At 41.9% G+C, this 12051-nt stretch overlaps 1 protein-coding gene across 3 annotated transcripts in view; it reads left to right on the forward strand.

Moving 5' to 3' along the window:
• LOC126175086 (DNA polymerase subunit gamma-1, mitochondrial) overlaps window positions 1-9919 on the forward strand; it is a 150172-nt gene extending 140253 nt beyond the window's left edge. For all 3 annotated transcript variants that reach the window (XM_049921626.1, XM_049921628.1, XM_049921627.1), the window contains one exon: window positions 9700-9919. In XM_049921626.1, the coding sequence (XP_049777583.1) occupies window positions 9700-9776 (77 nt within the window). In that variant the 3' untranslated portion in view covers window positions 9777-9919. The remainder of the gene's footprint in view (window positions 1-9699) is intronic.
• Window positions 9920-12051: the final 2132 nt, after the last annotated feature.

Genomic DNA, 12051 nt, shown 5'->3' on the forward strand with positions numbered 1-12051 from the left:
AACCACTGCCTTGTGGTGGAGGAGAAACTCCAAAGGCTAAGGGAGACAACCCCAACAGAAAATCCTTTCTTGCGTTAGGCCTAGCAAGCCAGTAGGAAAGTCTTCGTATATTGCTTTCAAAACACAGGCGAGCCTCGGAACGAACCACTCAGGGTTTGACCCCACTGCTTCTGCAAGTACTGGTGCAAATGATGGGAGACCTGATGATATTCCTCAGTACGAGAAGATGAAACCAACTGGACTAAAAAATAACCTAAATATTGGCACCCTTAATATATTAACCCTCAATGGAAAAATGGAAGAAATGACAAATGTACTAACAGAGAGGAAGTTAGATATATTGGGATTAAGCGAAACAAAGTGGAAGGGAAAAGGTGAGAAGAATTTGAGAGGAGGAGGAAAACTGTACTGGAGTGGGAATAACAGGTCTGGAAGAAATGGTGTGGCAGTGATGATGAATAAGAATGTACAAAGCTGTATTGAAAATGTGAGATATATATCAGACAGGATCATAATCTTAAACGTGAGATTCCAAAAAGAAACACTAAAAGTAATCCAGATTTATGCACCACCAGTGGGATGTAGCGAAGAAGAGAAGATGGACTTTGAAAATGTGTTAGAAAACCATATAGAGAGTGCTAATATAGTGATGGGAGATTTTAATGCACAGGTAGGCAAAGACAGAAAGGGATTTGTGCAAGTATTGGAATTTTTGGGTATGGAGGCAGAAATGAAGAAGGGGAAAGACTCCTGGATTTGTGCCAGAGGAATGGAATGAAAATAGCAAACAGCTGGTTTATGAAGGGAGAAAGTCATATTATCACCAGATACAGTTGGGGTGGGAGAACCAAGAGTGTAATTGATTATATTCTAGTAGATAGGGAATGGGGAGAGAAAGTAACAAATGTGAAGGTAATTCCAAGTGTGAGTGCAGAAGGAGACCATAGATTACTGGTGGGACAATGGAAAATGAATCAGTATGTGAAAAATAGAAAACAGAAGAAAGTGATGAGGATACGGGGTTGGAAACTGAAGGAGAGTGAATGTGCTGAGAAGTACAGAGAATTAATCACACAGAAAATTCCAAAAGTTTTTTGCGATGTAGAAAAAGAATGGAGTTTATTCAAAGACACTTTAGTCGAAGCAGCACAAAAAGTATGTGGCAGAACATCTGGAAAGGAAAAAATAAGACAGACAAGTTGGTGGGATGATACCACAATCCAAGCAGTTAGAAGAAAAAATGGAGCATGGAGAAAGTGGTGGAAAACTAAAAATGACAAAGACCATAAAAGATATGTAGAGGAAAAGAAGAAGTGCAAAGAAATAGTGGAAACAGCAAAGAAAACGGCATGGGAAGAGTTCACAAAAAAACTTGAAGAAGATGTGAAGAGCAATAAGTTAATGTTCAATAAAATGATGAAAAATAAAAGGAAGGCTTCTGAAGTACCAGTAAAGATGGAAACAGAGGGCGGTACCATTATTGAAGATCCAGGGAATATAAAAGATCTCTGGAAAGAACATTTTAAGAAGCTGTTAAACGCTGAGGGGCAGGTACATGAGGTAACAACAAATAATGGAGAAATTGAGAGAAGTTGGGAAGCGGAATTAGGGCAAATTACACGGGAAGAAATGGAAAAAGCTGTGAAGAAGATAATGGGGGGAAAGCCCCAGGACCTGATGAAGTATCAGTGGACATGATAAGAGCAGCAGGTCCAGTGGGATTGCAGTGGCTGTATAGAGTACTATCAAGAGTGGGGAGAAATAGTACAATACCTGACGACTGGAGAACAAGAGACATTATTCCCATCTTCAAGAAAGGCAATAAAAGACTTTGTAAAAACTACAGAGGAATAACCATTATGAGTCATACAGCCAAGATTTTTGAAAGAATTTTACTAAATCGAATAAGTGAAAAGATAGAAAAGGAGCTGAGTGAATAACAGCATGGGTTTAGGAAAGGAAGAAGAACGACTGATATTTTCTATCCGTCAACTGATAGAAAAAAGTTGGGAGTATAACAAACGGGTGATAATGGTTTTTATAGACATAGAAAAGGCATATGGCTCAGTTGACAGGGAAAGACTCTGGGAAGAAATGAAGAAGATAGATATAGAAGATGGATACATTAATGTTATAAAGACAATGTACAGAGGACACCATTGGGGAACTCGAAATAAGACAAGGACTTAAGCAAGGAAGTATTCTATCTCCTGCACTTTTTAATGTTGTGATGGAGGGAATGAATAGGGCAGTTAAAGATATAGTAAAAGAAAAAGACAAAAAGATGATGTTTGCAGATGATATGGTAATATGGGGTAATAAAGAGGTAGATGTACAGTTACAGCTTGATGCGTGGAAGGAAATAATGAAAAGGTATGGATTAAAAATAAATAAAGATAAGAGTGAAGTAATGGTATTTGGAAGAGAGAAAGGGATCAACGGAAATGTTACCTTGAATGGAGAACCCCTCAAAGTGGTAGAAAGTTTCACTTATTTAGGGAGTGAAATATCTAGGGATGGAAGAATAACTAATGAAATTAATAGGAGATTACAGAAGGGAGGCAATTACTACCAAACAATAAAACACCTGATTTGGAATAATGAAGTTCCAGAAAGAGCAAAACTCCTTATGTATAAGAATTATTACATCCCTATTGTCATCTATGGTGGAGAAACATGGACAATGACAGAAAGGGACTGGAGCAGACTCTAAGCAAGGGAAATGAAATTTCTCAGAGCAGTCAAGGGAAAAACAAGAATGGACAGAGTAAGGAATGTAGAGATTAGAAAGGACCTTAAACAAGAAAATAAGGGAGAAGAAATTGAAAGAAAGAGATTAAGATGGTATGGGCATGTTAAGAGGATGCATGGGCAGAGACTCCCCAAAATTATGGAAGAACTAAAGATGGATGGGAAAAGACCTAGAGGGCACCCAAGAACACAGTGGAAAATGGGAGTGAGAATATCTGTAGAAAGGAGAGGTGTGACCTGGCAGCAAGTGGAGGAAGAAAAGTGGTGGGAGGACCGAGCCAAATGGAGAGGACTCATCAGCACCCAGACCCGGCAGTAGCTGGAGCGGGATTAGGATATAGATAGATAGACACTTAAGACCGGCAATCTGTAAGACACGAAAAAGTGTGCGGAGGTTCTGAAGATGTTCTTTATTGGTGGAGCCGGTGACAACAATGTCATCCATGTAATTGATACACCCAGGGACAGGGAGCAATAATTGTTCCAAGAATCACTGAAAGAGAGCAGGGGTGCTGGCAACCCCGAATGGCAATCGTTGGTATTGATAGAGGCCGAAAGGCATGTTAAGGACCAGAAACTGCTGGGAAGCAGTGTCAATAGGAAGTTGATGATAAGCTTCTGACAGGTCAATTTTAGAAAAATACTGGCCACCCGCAAGTTTAGTGAACAATTCTTCAGGTCGGGGCATAGGGTAAGTGTCGATGAGGCATTGCGCATTTACAGTGGCTTTAAAATCGCCACAGTGACGAATATCACCATTGGGCTTAGCAATGATGATGACAGGAGAGGACCACTCACTGGAAGTGACAGGAAGCAAGACCCCTGAAGCAGTGAGACGATCCAGCTCCCATTTTACCCAATCACGAAGGGCCACAGAAATGGGCCGAGCCCGAAAAAACTTAGACCGAGCAGTGGGTTTGAGCATGATATGAGCTTCAAAGTCATTTGCATGGCCTAACCCAGGAGAAAAAAGGGACGAAAATGTTGTCGACAAGGGATCCAATTGAGCATAAGGAATAGCATCAGAGACAATATTGACAGAGTCATCTATGGAGAACCCAAAAATGCGAAAGGCATTGAAACCAAAAAGATTTTCTGCGTTACTCTGGTCGACCACAAATATGGGAACAGTGTGAACGACGGATTTGTAAGATACCTCGGCATTAAATTGTCCCAAGAGAGAAATCTTCTGTTTATTGTATGTCCGTAATTGCAGGGTGACAGGTGATAGGAGTGGAGAACCCAACTGAAGATACGTCTGAGAATTAATGATAGTGGCAGCAGAACCAGTATCCACCTGCATGCAAACATTCCGACCAAGGATTTAGACTGTGAGGAATAACTTCCCTGAAAGGGAAGAAGTGCAACTGACAGACAACACAGAAGCAAGAATCAGTGTCATGGTCATGAACATCATGTATGCGGTCAGATTTGCAAACGGAAGACACATGACCCCTCTTTTTGCAATTGTGACACACGGCCCAACATTGGGGACAATCCTCGTGTGAATGTTCCGTAAAACACCGCGGACATGAAAGAAGTTGCCGGGGGTTTTGCTGCAGTTTCTTAGAGGATTGTATACAGTTAGGCCGAGGCTGCATTTGGGAGCATACTGCAGCCACTTCGGCCGGAGGGGACATGCCACACGCGTTGTCAACCGCGCACAGAGGTTGTATGTCCCCGACATCACCCCACGCCTGTATTTGCGCTCCAGCGGCGCGAGAAATTTCAAAAGACCTCGCAATGGATAGGACTTCATCTAGAGTTGGATTTGCCAACTGAAGGGCACGTTGCCTTACTTCTTTGTCGGGCGTCGACCGGATAGTAGCATCCCGTACCATGGAATCTGCATAGGATTCTTTGTGAACGTCAGTAACAAATTGAAGCTCGGCAGCCCAAGCGCGATAGGATTGACTCGGTTGTTTTTGACAATGATAAAAGGCAACACAAGAGGCTACCACATGCATTTCCTTATGAAAATATACAGACAGAAGTGAGCACATTTCAGCAAAGGACAAAGATGCAGGATCTTTCAAAGGAGGCAATTGCGACAACAATTGATACATTTGAGATGAAATCCATGAAAGGAACAGAGACTTACACATTTGTTCATCCGTGACATGAAATGCCAAGAAGTGCTGTCAAAGATGTTTTTCGTAATCAGACCAGTCTTCCGCCGTCTCGTCATAATGAGGAAATGGAGGTGTAGACAGCGACGATAAACAGCCCGCATTGGATGCCGTGACAAAATCGCGAATCGCCGATGTAAGAAGTGTTTGCTCTTTTATGAGACCTTGCAACAGTTGCTATAAAGTAGCCATGGAAACCTGTGGGTCAACGATGAAAAGGAAAAATCCACTACCTCATCGCCAATAGTTATAACGTCAAGTTGAACACATATATTTCAAAACGACACAACACATGTAAGTCACAGAGCAAGTTGACAAAGCAAGACATGTGAACACAGTAACATTCAAATGAGCACTGAGTCCAAGTCTGTTGGCCGCTGGCTGCTTGGCCGCTTAGGTGGCGCGGCTGCTGCATGGCTGGCAGACAGCGCCGCATATAGAGGACGCATGTATCTGCGCAGCGGCACTTTGAAATATCAGCGAGTCACAACAGTGATCATCACAATTTCTACACCTTCATCTTCCGCAGTAAGTGAGATTAAGTACACAGGAGAATAATCCTAGTTTCCCTCCCCACAGTAACACTTAATAAAATAATATTTTAGAAGTAAAGGAGACCACTCACCAAAAGCAGAAGCAGCATTGAGCTGCCAACAGGAACACGTAAAAGAAAGAAAACTTGTTAGCTTTTGAAGTAAATCCTTTCTGGTGCTAGAGTACACATGCCCCTACATTATGCTCTCTGGACATGTAACATCAGGACTGCTCTTCACCGGGTTGGACTATGGAATGGTGGGTAGAAGGGGAGTGACATGGGAGGCAGGAAGAGGGCTTAAGGATGAGTAGTTTGGAGGGAGGCAGACTGTTTGTTGACTAGGAATGCAGGAGGGAGGGGTGGCAGGTGATTGGGCTAGGCATGTGGGCATGTGTGTTGGAGCAGGGGAAGCACTGCACAATTAAGGTGATGTGAACTGGGAGGGGTGATAGGACAGAAGAAGGGGAAACTATTGGGTAGAAGATGTGGCAACAGTTGGGTGAATGTGGAATGATAGTTGGAGCTAGAGGCATGGGACATCACATTTTGGAAATTGTTTGGGAATTCAATATTCCAAGATCCACAGTGCTGCACCCTACATGACTGGAAAACTGTGATCGTGTCAGATTAGTCTTGATTTCAGATAGTGAGAGCAGATGGAAGGGTTCGAGTGTGGTGCAGGCACCATGAAGCCATGGACCCAAGTTGCCAACAAGGCACTGTGCAAACTGGTGGAGGCTCCATAATGGTATGGGCTGTGTTTACATGGAATGGACTGCAACCTATGATCAAACTTAACCAGTCATTGAATGGAAATGTTGATGTTCAGCTACTTGGAGACCATTTGCAGTCATTCATGGACTTCATACTCCCAAACAATAATGACAATGCGCTATGTCACTGGGCTGAAATTGTTCACTATTGGTTTGAAGAACATTGCGGACTCTTTGGGTGAATTATTTAGCCACCCAGATCACCCAACATGAATCCCATCAAACTTTCATCGGACATAACCAAGAGGTCAGTTTGTGCACAAAATCTTATACCAGAAACATTTTTGCAGTTACGCACGGCTATAGAGGCAGCATGGCTCACTATTTCTGTAGGGGACTTCCAACAACTTGTTGAGTCCATGTCACATCGAGTTGCTGCACTAGACCGGGCAAAAGGAGATCCGACACAATATTAGGAGGCCCTGTGACTTCAACTCAGTGCAAAAAGCTGTGCAGTTATTGCAATAGAGCAAGAATATTACATGGCTACTTTCAAGGAGGCCATGTCTGGTGGGGTGGATAAGGCTGTGACAGGACCGGAGTAGTAAAATAATATGCATTTACATAACTTCCAAACCAATGTTTGAATTGTAATACAAAGTAACACCATATGCTTATTAATGACAGTAAGATTGAATGATTACTGCCTTCTACTAAGTAAACAATTTCACTTAAGCATATACATACATTTGTGTTTTTTTGTAATCCAGATTATATCTTTGTTCCGCCCCCTCCCCCCTCCCAAATCAACCATCCAGATTATACCAATCATTAATGTTTACTTGATTTGTTTTGTGCCTCAGCTGTTTCCTTTGAGTTGACTGTCATATTATTCTTCCATCATATTATTGTTTAGCTACACAGTTTAATTAACACATTCAAGAGTGCAACAAAAATAATTGTTACATTTGGAAGGCTGGGAAAGTCCAACTACACACATTACTTTGTTTATGAAAAGAAATAAATATAATAACAAATTTTTGGTCTGAAATGTCTGAGGAGAAAAAGAAGATTAAGGGTTATTGCATCAAAATATTGGAAGTTTTAAAAAAACTCATTTAACTTCTGATTTGTGGAGATGAACTGCAGCTGGTAAATCTTGTAGGTGTAGTATATTTTTCAAACATCATTTGACCACTGATACAGAAATGCTTAATATGTTTGGTTATAACTAAAAATGCAGTTATTGCAGTTAGGTACTGAGAAAGGAGGAGTTGTCGCATACAGTAAGAAGGGATAGAAAGAGTTGATACTTTAGATATTGCAGTGATGAGCATTTTGAAACATGTGCTGATTTTGATGTAACATTAATAACAATAATCACAATATACAAGACACCATCTGGTAATTTTGAGTTATTTACAAAACAGTTTGATATGTTGTTTCTTTTTAGAATTAATCAAGTGTGTTAGTTCAAATATGTTCACAGTATATGAGATTATTGGAATAAGTGATTTGAAAATGGAAAGAAAAACTAGTGTATTCTTAATATTTCCATTCACTAATGAGTTATGGCATCATTTTTCATCATCACCATCATCATCATCATCATCATCATCATTAGGGAATTCTTCCAGCAAGCTGGGCAGGATGATTCTGAACAATCTGCTTCTATCTCTTTCAGCCTTGATAGATTTGTTCCTCTCATGACAGCATTCCCTCTCCTTTCGGAGTCTTTGTCAGTCTGGTCCAGTTCCCTCTTTCTTGGATCTCCAGCTGGTCTTCATCTTGGTAAGCACTGGTGGGGAATTCAGTTAGGCTGCATCTGTTTCACATGACAAAAGAAGTCCACTTACTGCACTGACCCTTTCTCCATGCTCACTTCCATAAGCAGGTATCTCCTTGTGTGCTCATTTTGTAATTTGTCTCTCCCTGTCATTTGTAGAAGGGACCTAGGGAATTTCATTTAACAAGCTTGTAGTTGATGTATATTTCTTTTGCATATGACAGCTCACGAGACTATAGAATGTGATGGGCACCTGGAAACTTTGGAATGCGGTCACCTCGGCCTTTACAGGGGGATCTTGCCTACTAATCATCAGTTTCTTACAGATTTATTACATATGTAGGACCTGGCCAGAAATGAAAGTAACAGAAATGGGAGCGCCAGATGGCCAAGCATTTACAAAAAAATAACATTTTTGGCATGGGTCAGGAGAGGCACGAGATGCTGCAGTGGAAAGATTATAGAATGGTAATCTGAGGGTTGTGGGGTCAAATTTTCATGTGGAAACTTTTTATTATTTTCTATTTTTATGTTAATTACACTGCAAATAAACTGAAATAATGCTCAGTATATAGTATTTATTAACATTTTCATAAAAAGTATAAAAGGAAAGGCAAAGGAAAATTTAAGATAGCAAATAAATTTCCAAGGAAGGATTGTAGTTACAGGTTCCCCGTTGACTCTGTAAAGTAAATAAATTTCCAGGAAAGGATTGTAAGGCATAGACAACTAGTTCACATATAAAATTAGATCCTTTTGTTATTCTGCAGTTGATTTACGTGTTTGGTGGTTACACTCTTTGTAAAATGGGAAGCAGTGATTTTCTCGGCGTCTTGCACATGCTATTTAACAAATATGGGTCATTTTTAGTCCAATTACTCAGTTCTTAGTACACTTCAAGTCGGTATTGTCTCTGGTCACTTGGCAATACTTTTGGAAGGAATTTTGTGGACACTCAACGCATGTTCAGATCTTCAGTTAAAATTGACTTAACTGCATAAAAACTTAAATTAAGTTCATCAGCCATCTCCCTAATTGTAAGTCTACAATCAGAGCGCACTAAGTTGCGAACTTTCACAACATTTTCATTCATTTTTGAGGTGAAAGGATGGCCTGACCGTGGTTCATCTTCAAATGATTTGCGGCCATTTTTAAATCTGTTGAACCAGAAAAAAACATTTTACTGGCACATACAATTATTTCCAAAAGCTGTTTTTAATAGTTTGTAAGTCTCAGAAACTGATTTCCCGGTTTCAAAACAAAATTTCACTCAAACTGGTTCTACGTTTTTATATCCGTTTTCACACAGATAGAATCCGGCAAGAAACCCTAACAGACCCCCACTCAACCAGCTGCCACAATGAACTGAATACAGAAAACGCAGTTCCTGTCAGAGGGTGTTCAAGGACAAGGCAATGACTCACTTCCCAACCTGCCTGCCAAGCCAGTAAGCAGTAGCGGATCCATTCTTAAAACTTTCCAATCAAATCTCGTAAAACATTTCAGGCAGTCCTGCTGCCACGAGAAAAGCTTTTTCACTACTGAAATAGCTGTATGTTCATCAAGCTTTGTCTCTCCTCACCTTCACAATAGATGGTTCCCTCTCATCTTGCGTTAAGAGTGACTTTTGCTTCCTTATAACTTTCCTCAACCCTTCCTTCTCTCCTTCAGGAAGAAACCGGCAGTTTTGGAAGCTAGGGCAGTTCCCATGTACTTTGAAATAAAATATATGTTGTCAGCTAATACATTTTACTGATATTAATGAATTATTACTCATATTTTCAGGTCTGTCTTGTGTAAGTAAATCGGACCATAACATGAAGCGCAAGAAGAGAGAAGAGGATGAAACTCAAACTTTTTGACAAAGAAGACTCTCATAGATGGAAAGAGGATGGAATGTTACAAATACATTTATCTGGATGAATTTTCTATTTATCTTTGTCCCTTATGGAAAGAGACTGCAGTGTATTATACATTTTTGAAAAATATGATTGGAAGAAAATATGAGCCCAATATAAGTTTTGTTCTTATCATTACCTTTGTTTGCCATGCTGCTACAAACACATGGTCCAGACCTCCTAAGTAAACCGTAGGAAAAATATATCTAAAAACAAAGATGATGTAACTTACCAAATGAAAGCATTGGCATGTTGATAGACACACAAACAAACACACACACACACACAAAATTCAAGCTTTTGCAACCGATGGTTGCTTCATCAGGAAAGAGGGAAAGAGAGGGAAAGACGAAAGGATGTGGGTTTTAAGGGAGAGGGTAAGGAGTCATTCCAATCCCGGGAGCAGAAAGACTTACCTTAGGGGGAAAAAAGGACAGGTATACACTCGCACACACACCCATATCCAACCGCACATACACAGACACAAGCAGACATTTGTAAAAGCAAAGAGTTTCGGCAGAGATGTCAGTCGAGGCAGAAGTACAGTGGCAAAGATGTTGTTGAAAGACAGGTGAGGTATGAGCGGCGGCAACTTGAAATTAGCGGAGGTTGAGGCCTGGCGGATAACGAGAAGAGAGGATATACTGAAGGGCAAGTTCCCATCTCCGGAGTTCTGACAGGTTGGTATTAGTGGGAAGTATCCAGATAACCCGGACGGTGTAACACTGTGCCAAGATGTGCTGGCCGTGCACCAGGGCATGTTTAGCCACAGGGTGATCCTCATTACCAACAAACACTGTCTGCCTGTGTCCATTCATGCGAATGGGCAGTTTGTTGCTGATCATTCCCACATAGAAAGCTTCACAGTGTAGGCAGGTCAGTTGGTAAATCACGTGGGTGCTTTCACACGTGGCTCTGCCTTTGATCGTCTACACCTTCCAGGTTACAGGACTGGAGTAGGTGGTGGTGGGAGGGTGCATGGGACAGGTTTTACATCGGGGGCGGTTACAAGGGTAGGAGCCAGAGGGTAGGGAAGGTGGTTTGGCGATTTCATAGGGATGAACTAAGAGGTTACGAAGGTTAGGTGGACGGCGGAAAGACACTCTTGGTGGAGTGGGGAGGATTTCATGAAGGATGGATCTCATTTCAAGGCAGGATTTGAGGAAGTCGTATCCCTGCTGGAGAGCCACATTCAGAGTCTGATCCAGTCCCGGAAAGTATCCTGTCACAAGTGGGGCACTTTTGTGGTTCTTCTGTGGGAGGTTCTGGGTTTGAGGGGATGAGGAAGTGGCTCTGGTTATTTGCTTCTGCACCAGGTTGGGAGGGTAGTTGCGGGATGCGAAAGCTGTTTTCAGGTTGTTGGTGTAATGGTTCAGGGATTCCGGACTGGAGCAGATTTGTTTGCCACGAAGACCTAGGCTGTAGGTAAGGGACCGTTTGATGTGGAATGGGTGGCAGCTGTCATAATGGAGGTACTGTTGCTTGTTGGTGGGTTTGATGTGGACGGACGTGTGAAGCTGGCCATTGGACAGATGGAGGTCAGCATCAAGGAAAGTGGCATGGGTTTTGGAGTAGGACCAGGTGAATCTGATGGAACCAAAGGAGTTGAGGTTGGAGAGGAAATTCTGGAGTTCTTCTTCACTGTGAGTCCAGATCATGAAGATGTCATCAATAAATCTGTACCAAACTTTGGGTTGGCAGGCCTGGGTAACCAAGAAGGCTTCCTTTAAGTGACCCACGAATAGGTTGGTGTACGAGGGGGCCATCCTGGTACCCATGGCTGTTCCCTTTAATTGTTGGTGTGTCTGGCCTTCAAAAGTGAAGAAGTTGTGGGACAGGATGAAGCTGGCTAAGGTAATGAGGAAAGAGGTTTTAGGTAGGGTGGCAGGTGATCGGCGTGAAAGGAAGTGCTTCATCGCAGCGAGGCCCTGGATGTGCGGAATATTTGTGTATAAGGAAGTGGCATCAATGGTAACAAGGATGGTTTCTGGGGGTAACAGATTGGGTAAGGATTCCAGGCGTTCGAGAAAGTGGTTGGTGTCTTTGATGAAGGATGGGAGACTGCATGTAATGGGTTGAAGGTGTTGATCTACGTAGGCAGAGATACGTTCTGTGGGGGCTTGGTAACCAGCTACAATGGGGCGGCCGGGATGATTGGGTTTGTGAATTTTAGGAAGAAGGTAGAAGGTAGGGGTGCGGGGCGTCGATGGGGTCAGGAGGTTGATGGAGTCAGGTGAAA

Source organism: Schistocerca cancellata, chromosome 3 (genome assembly GCF_023864275.1).
Source record: "Schistocerca cancellata isolate TAMUIC-IGC-003103 chromosome 3, iqSchCanc2.1, whole genome shotgun sequence".
Classification (NCBI taxonomy): Eukaryota; Metazoa; Arthropoda; class Insecta; order Orthoptera; family Acrididae; genus Schistocerca; species Schistocerca cancellata.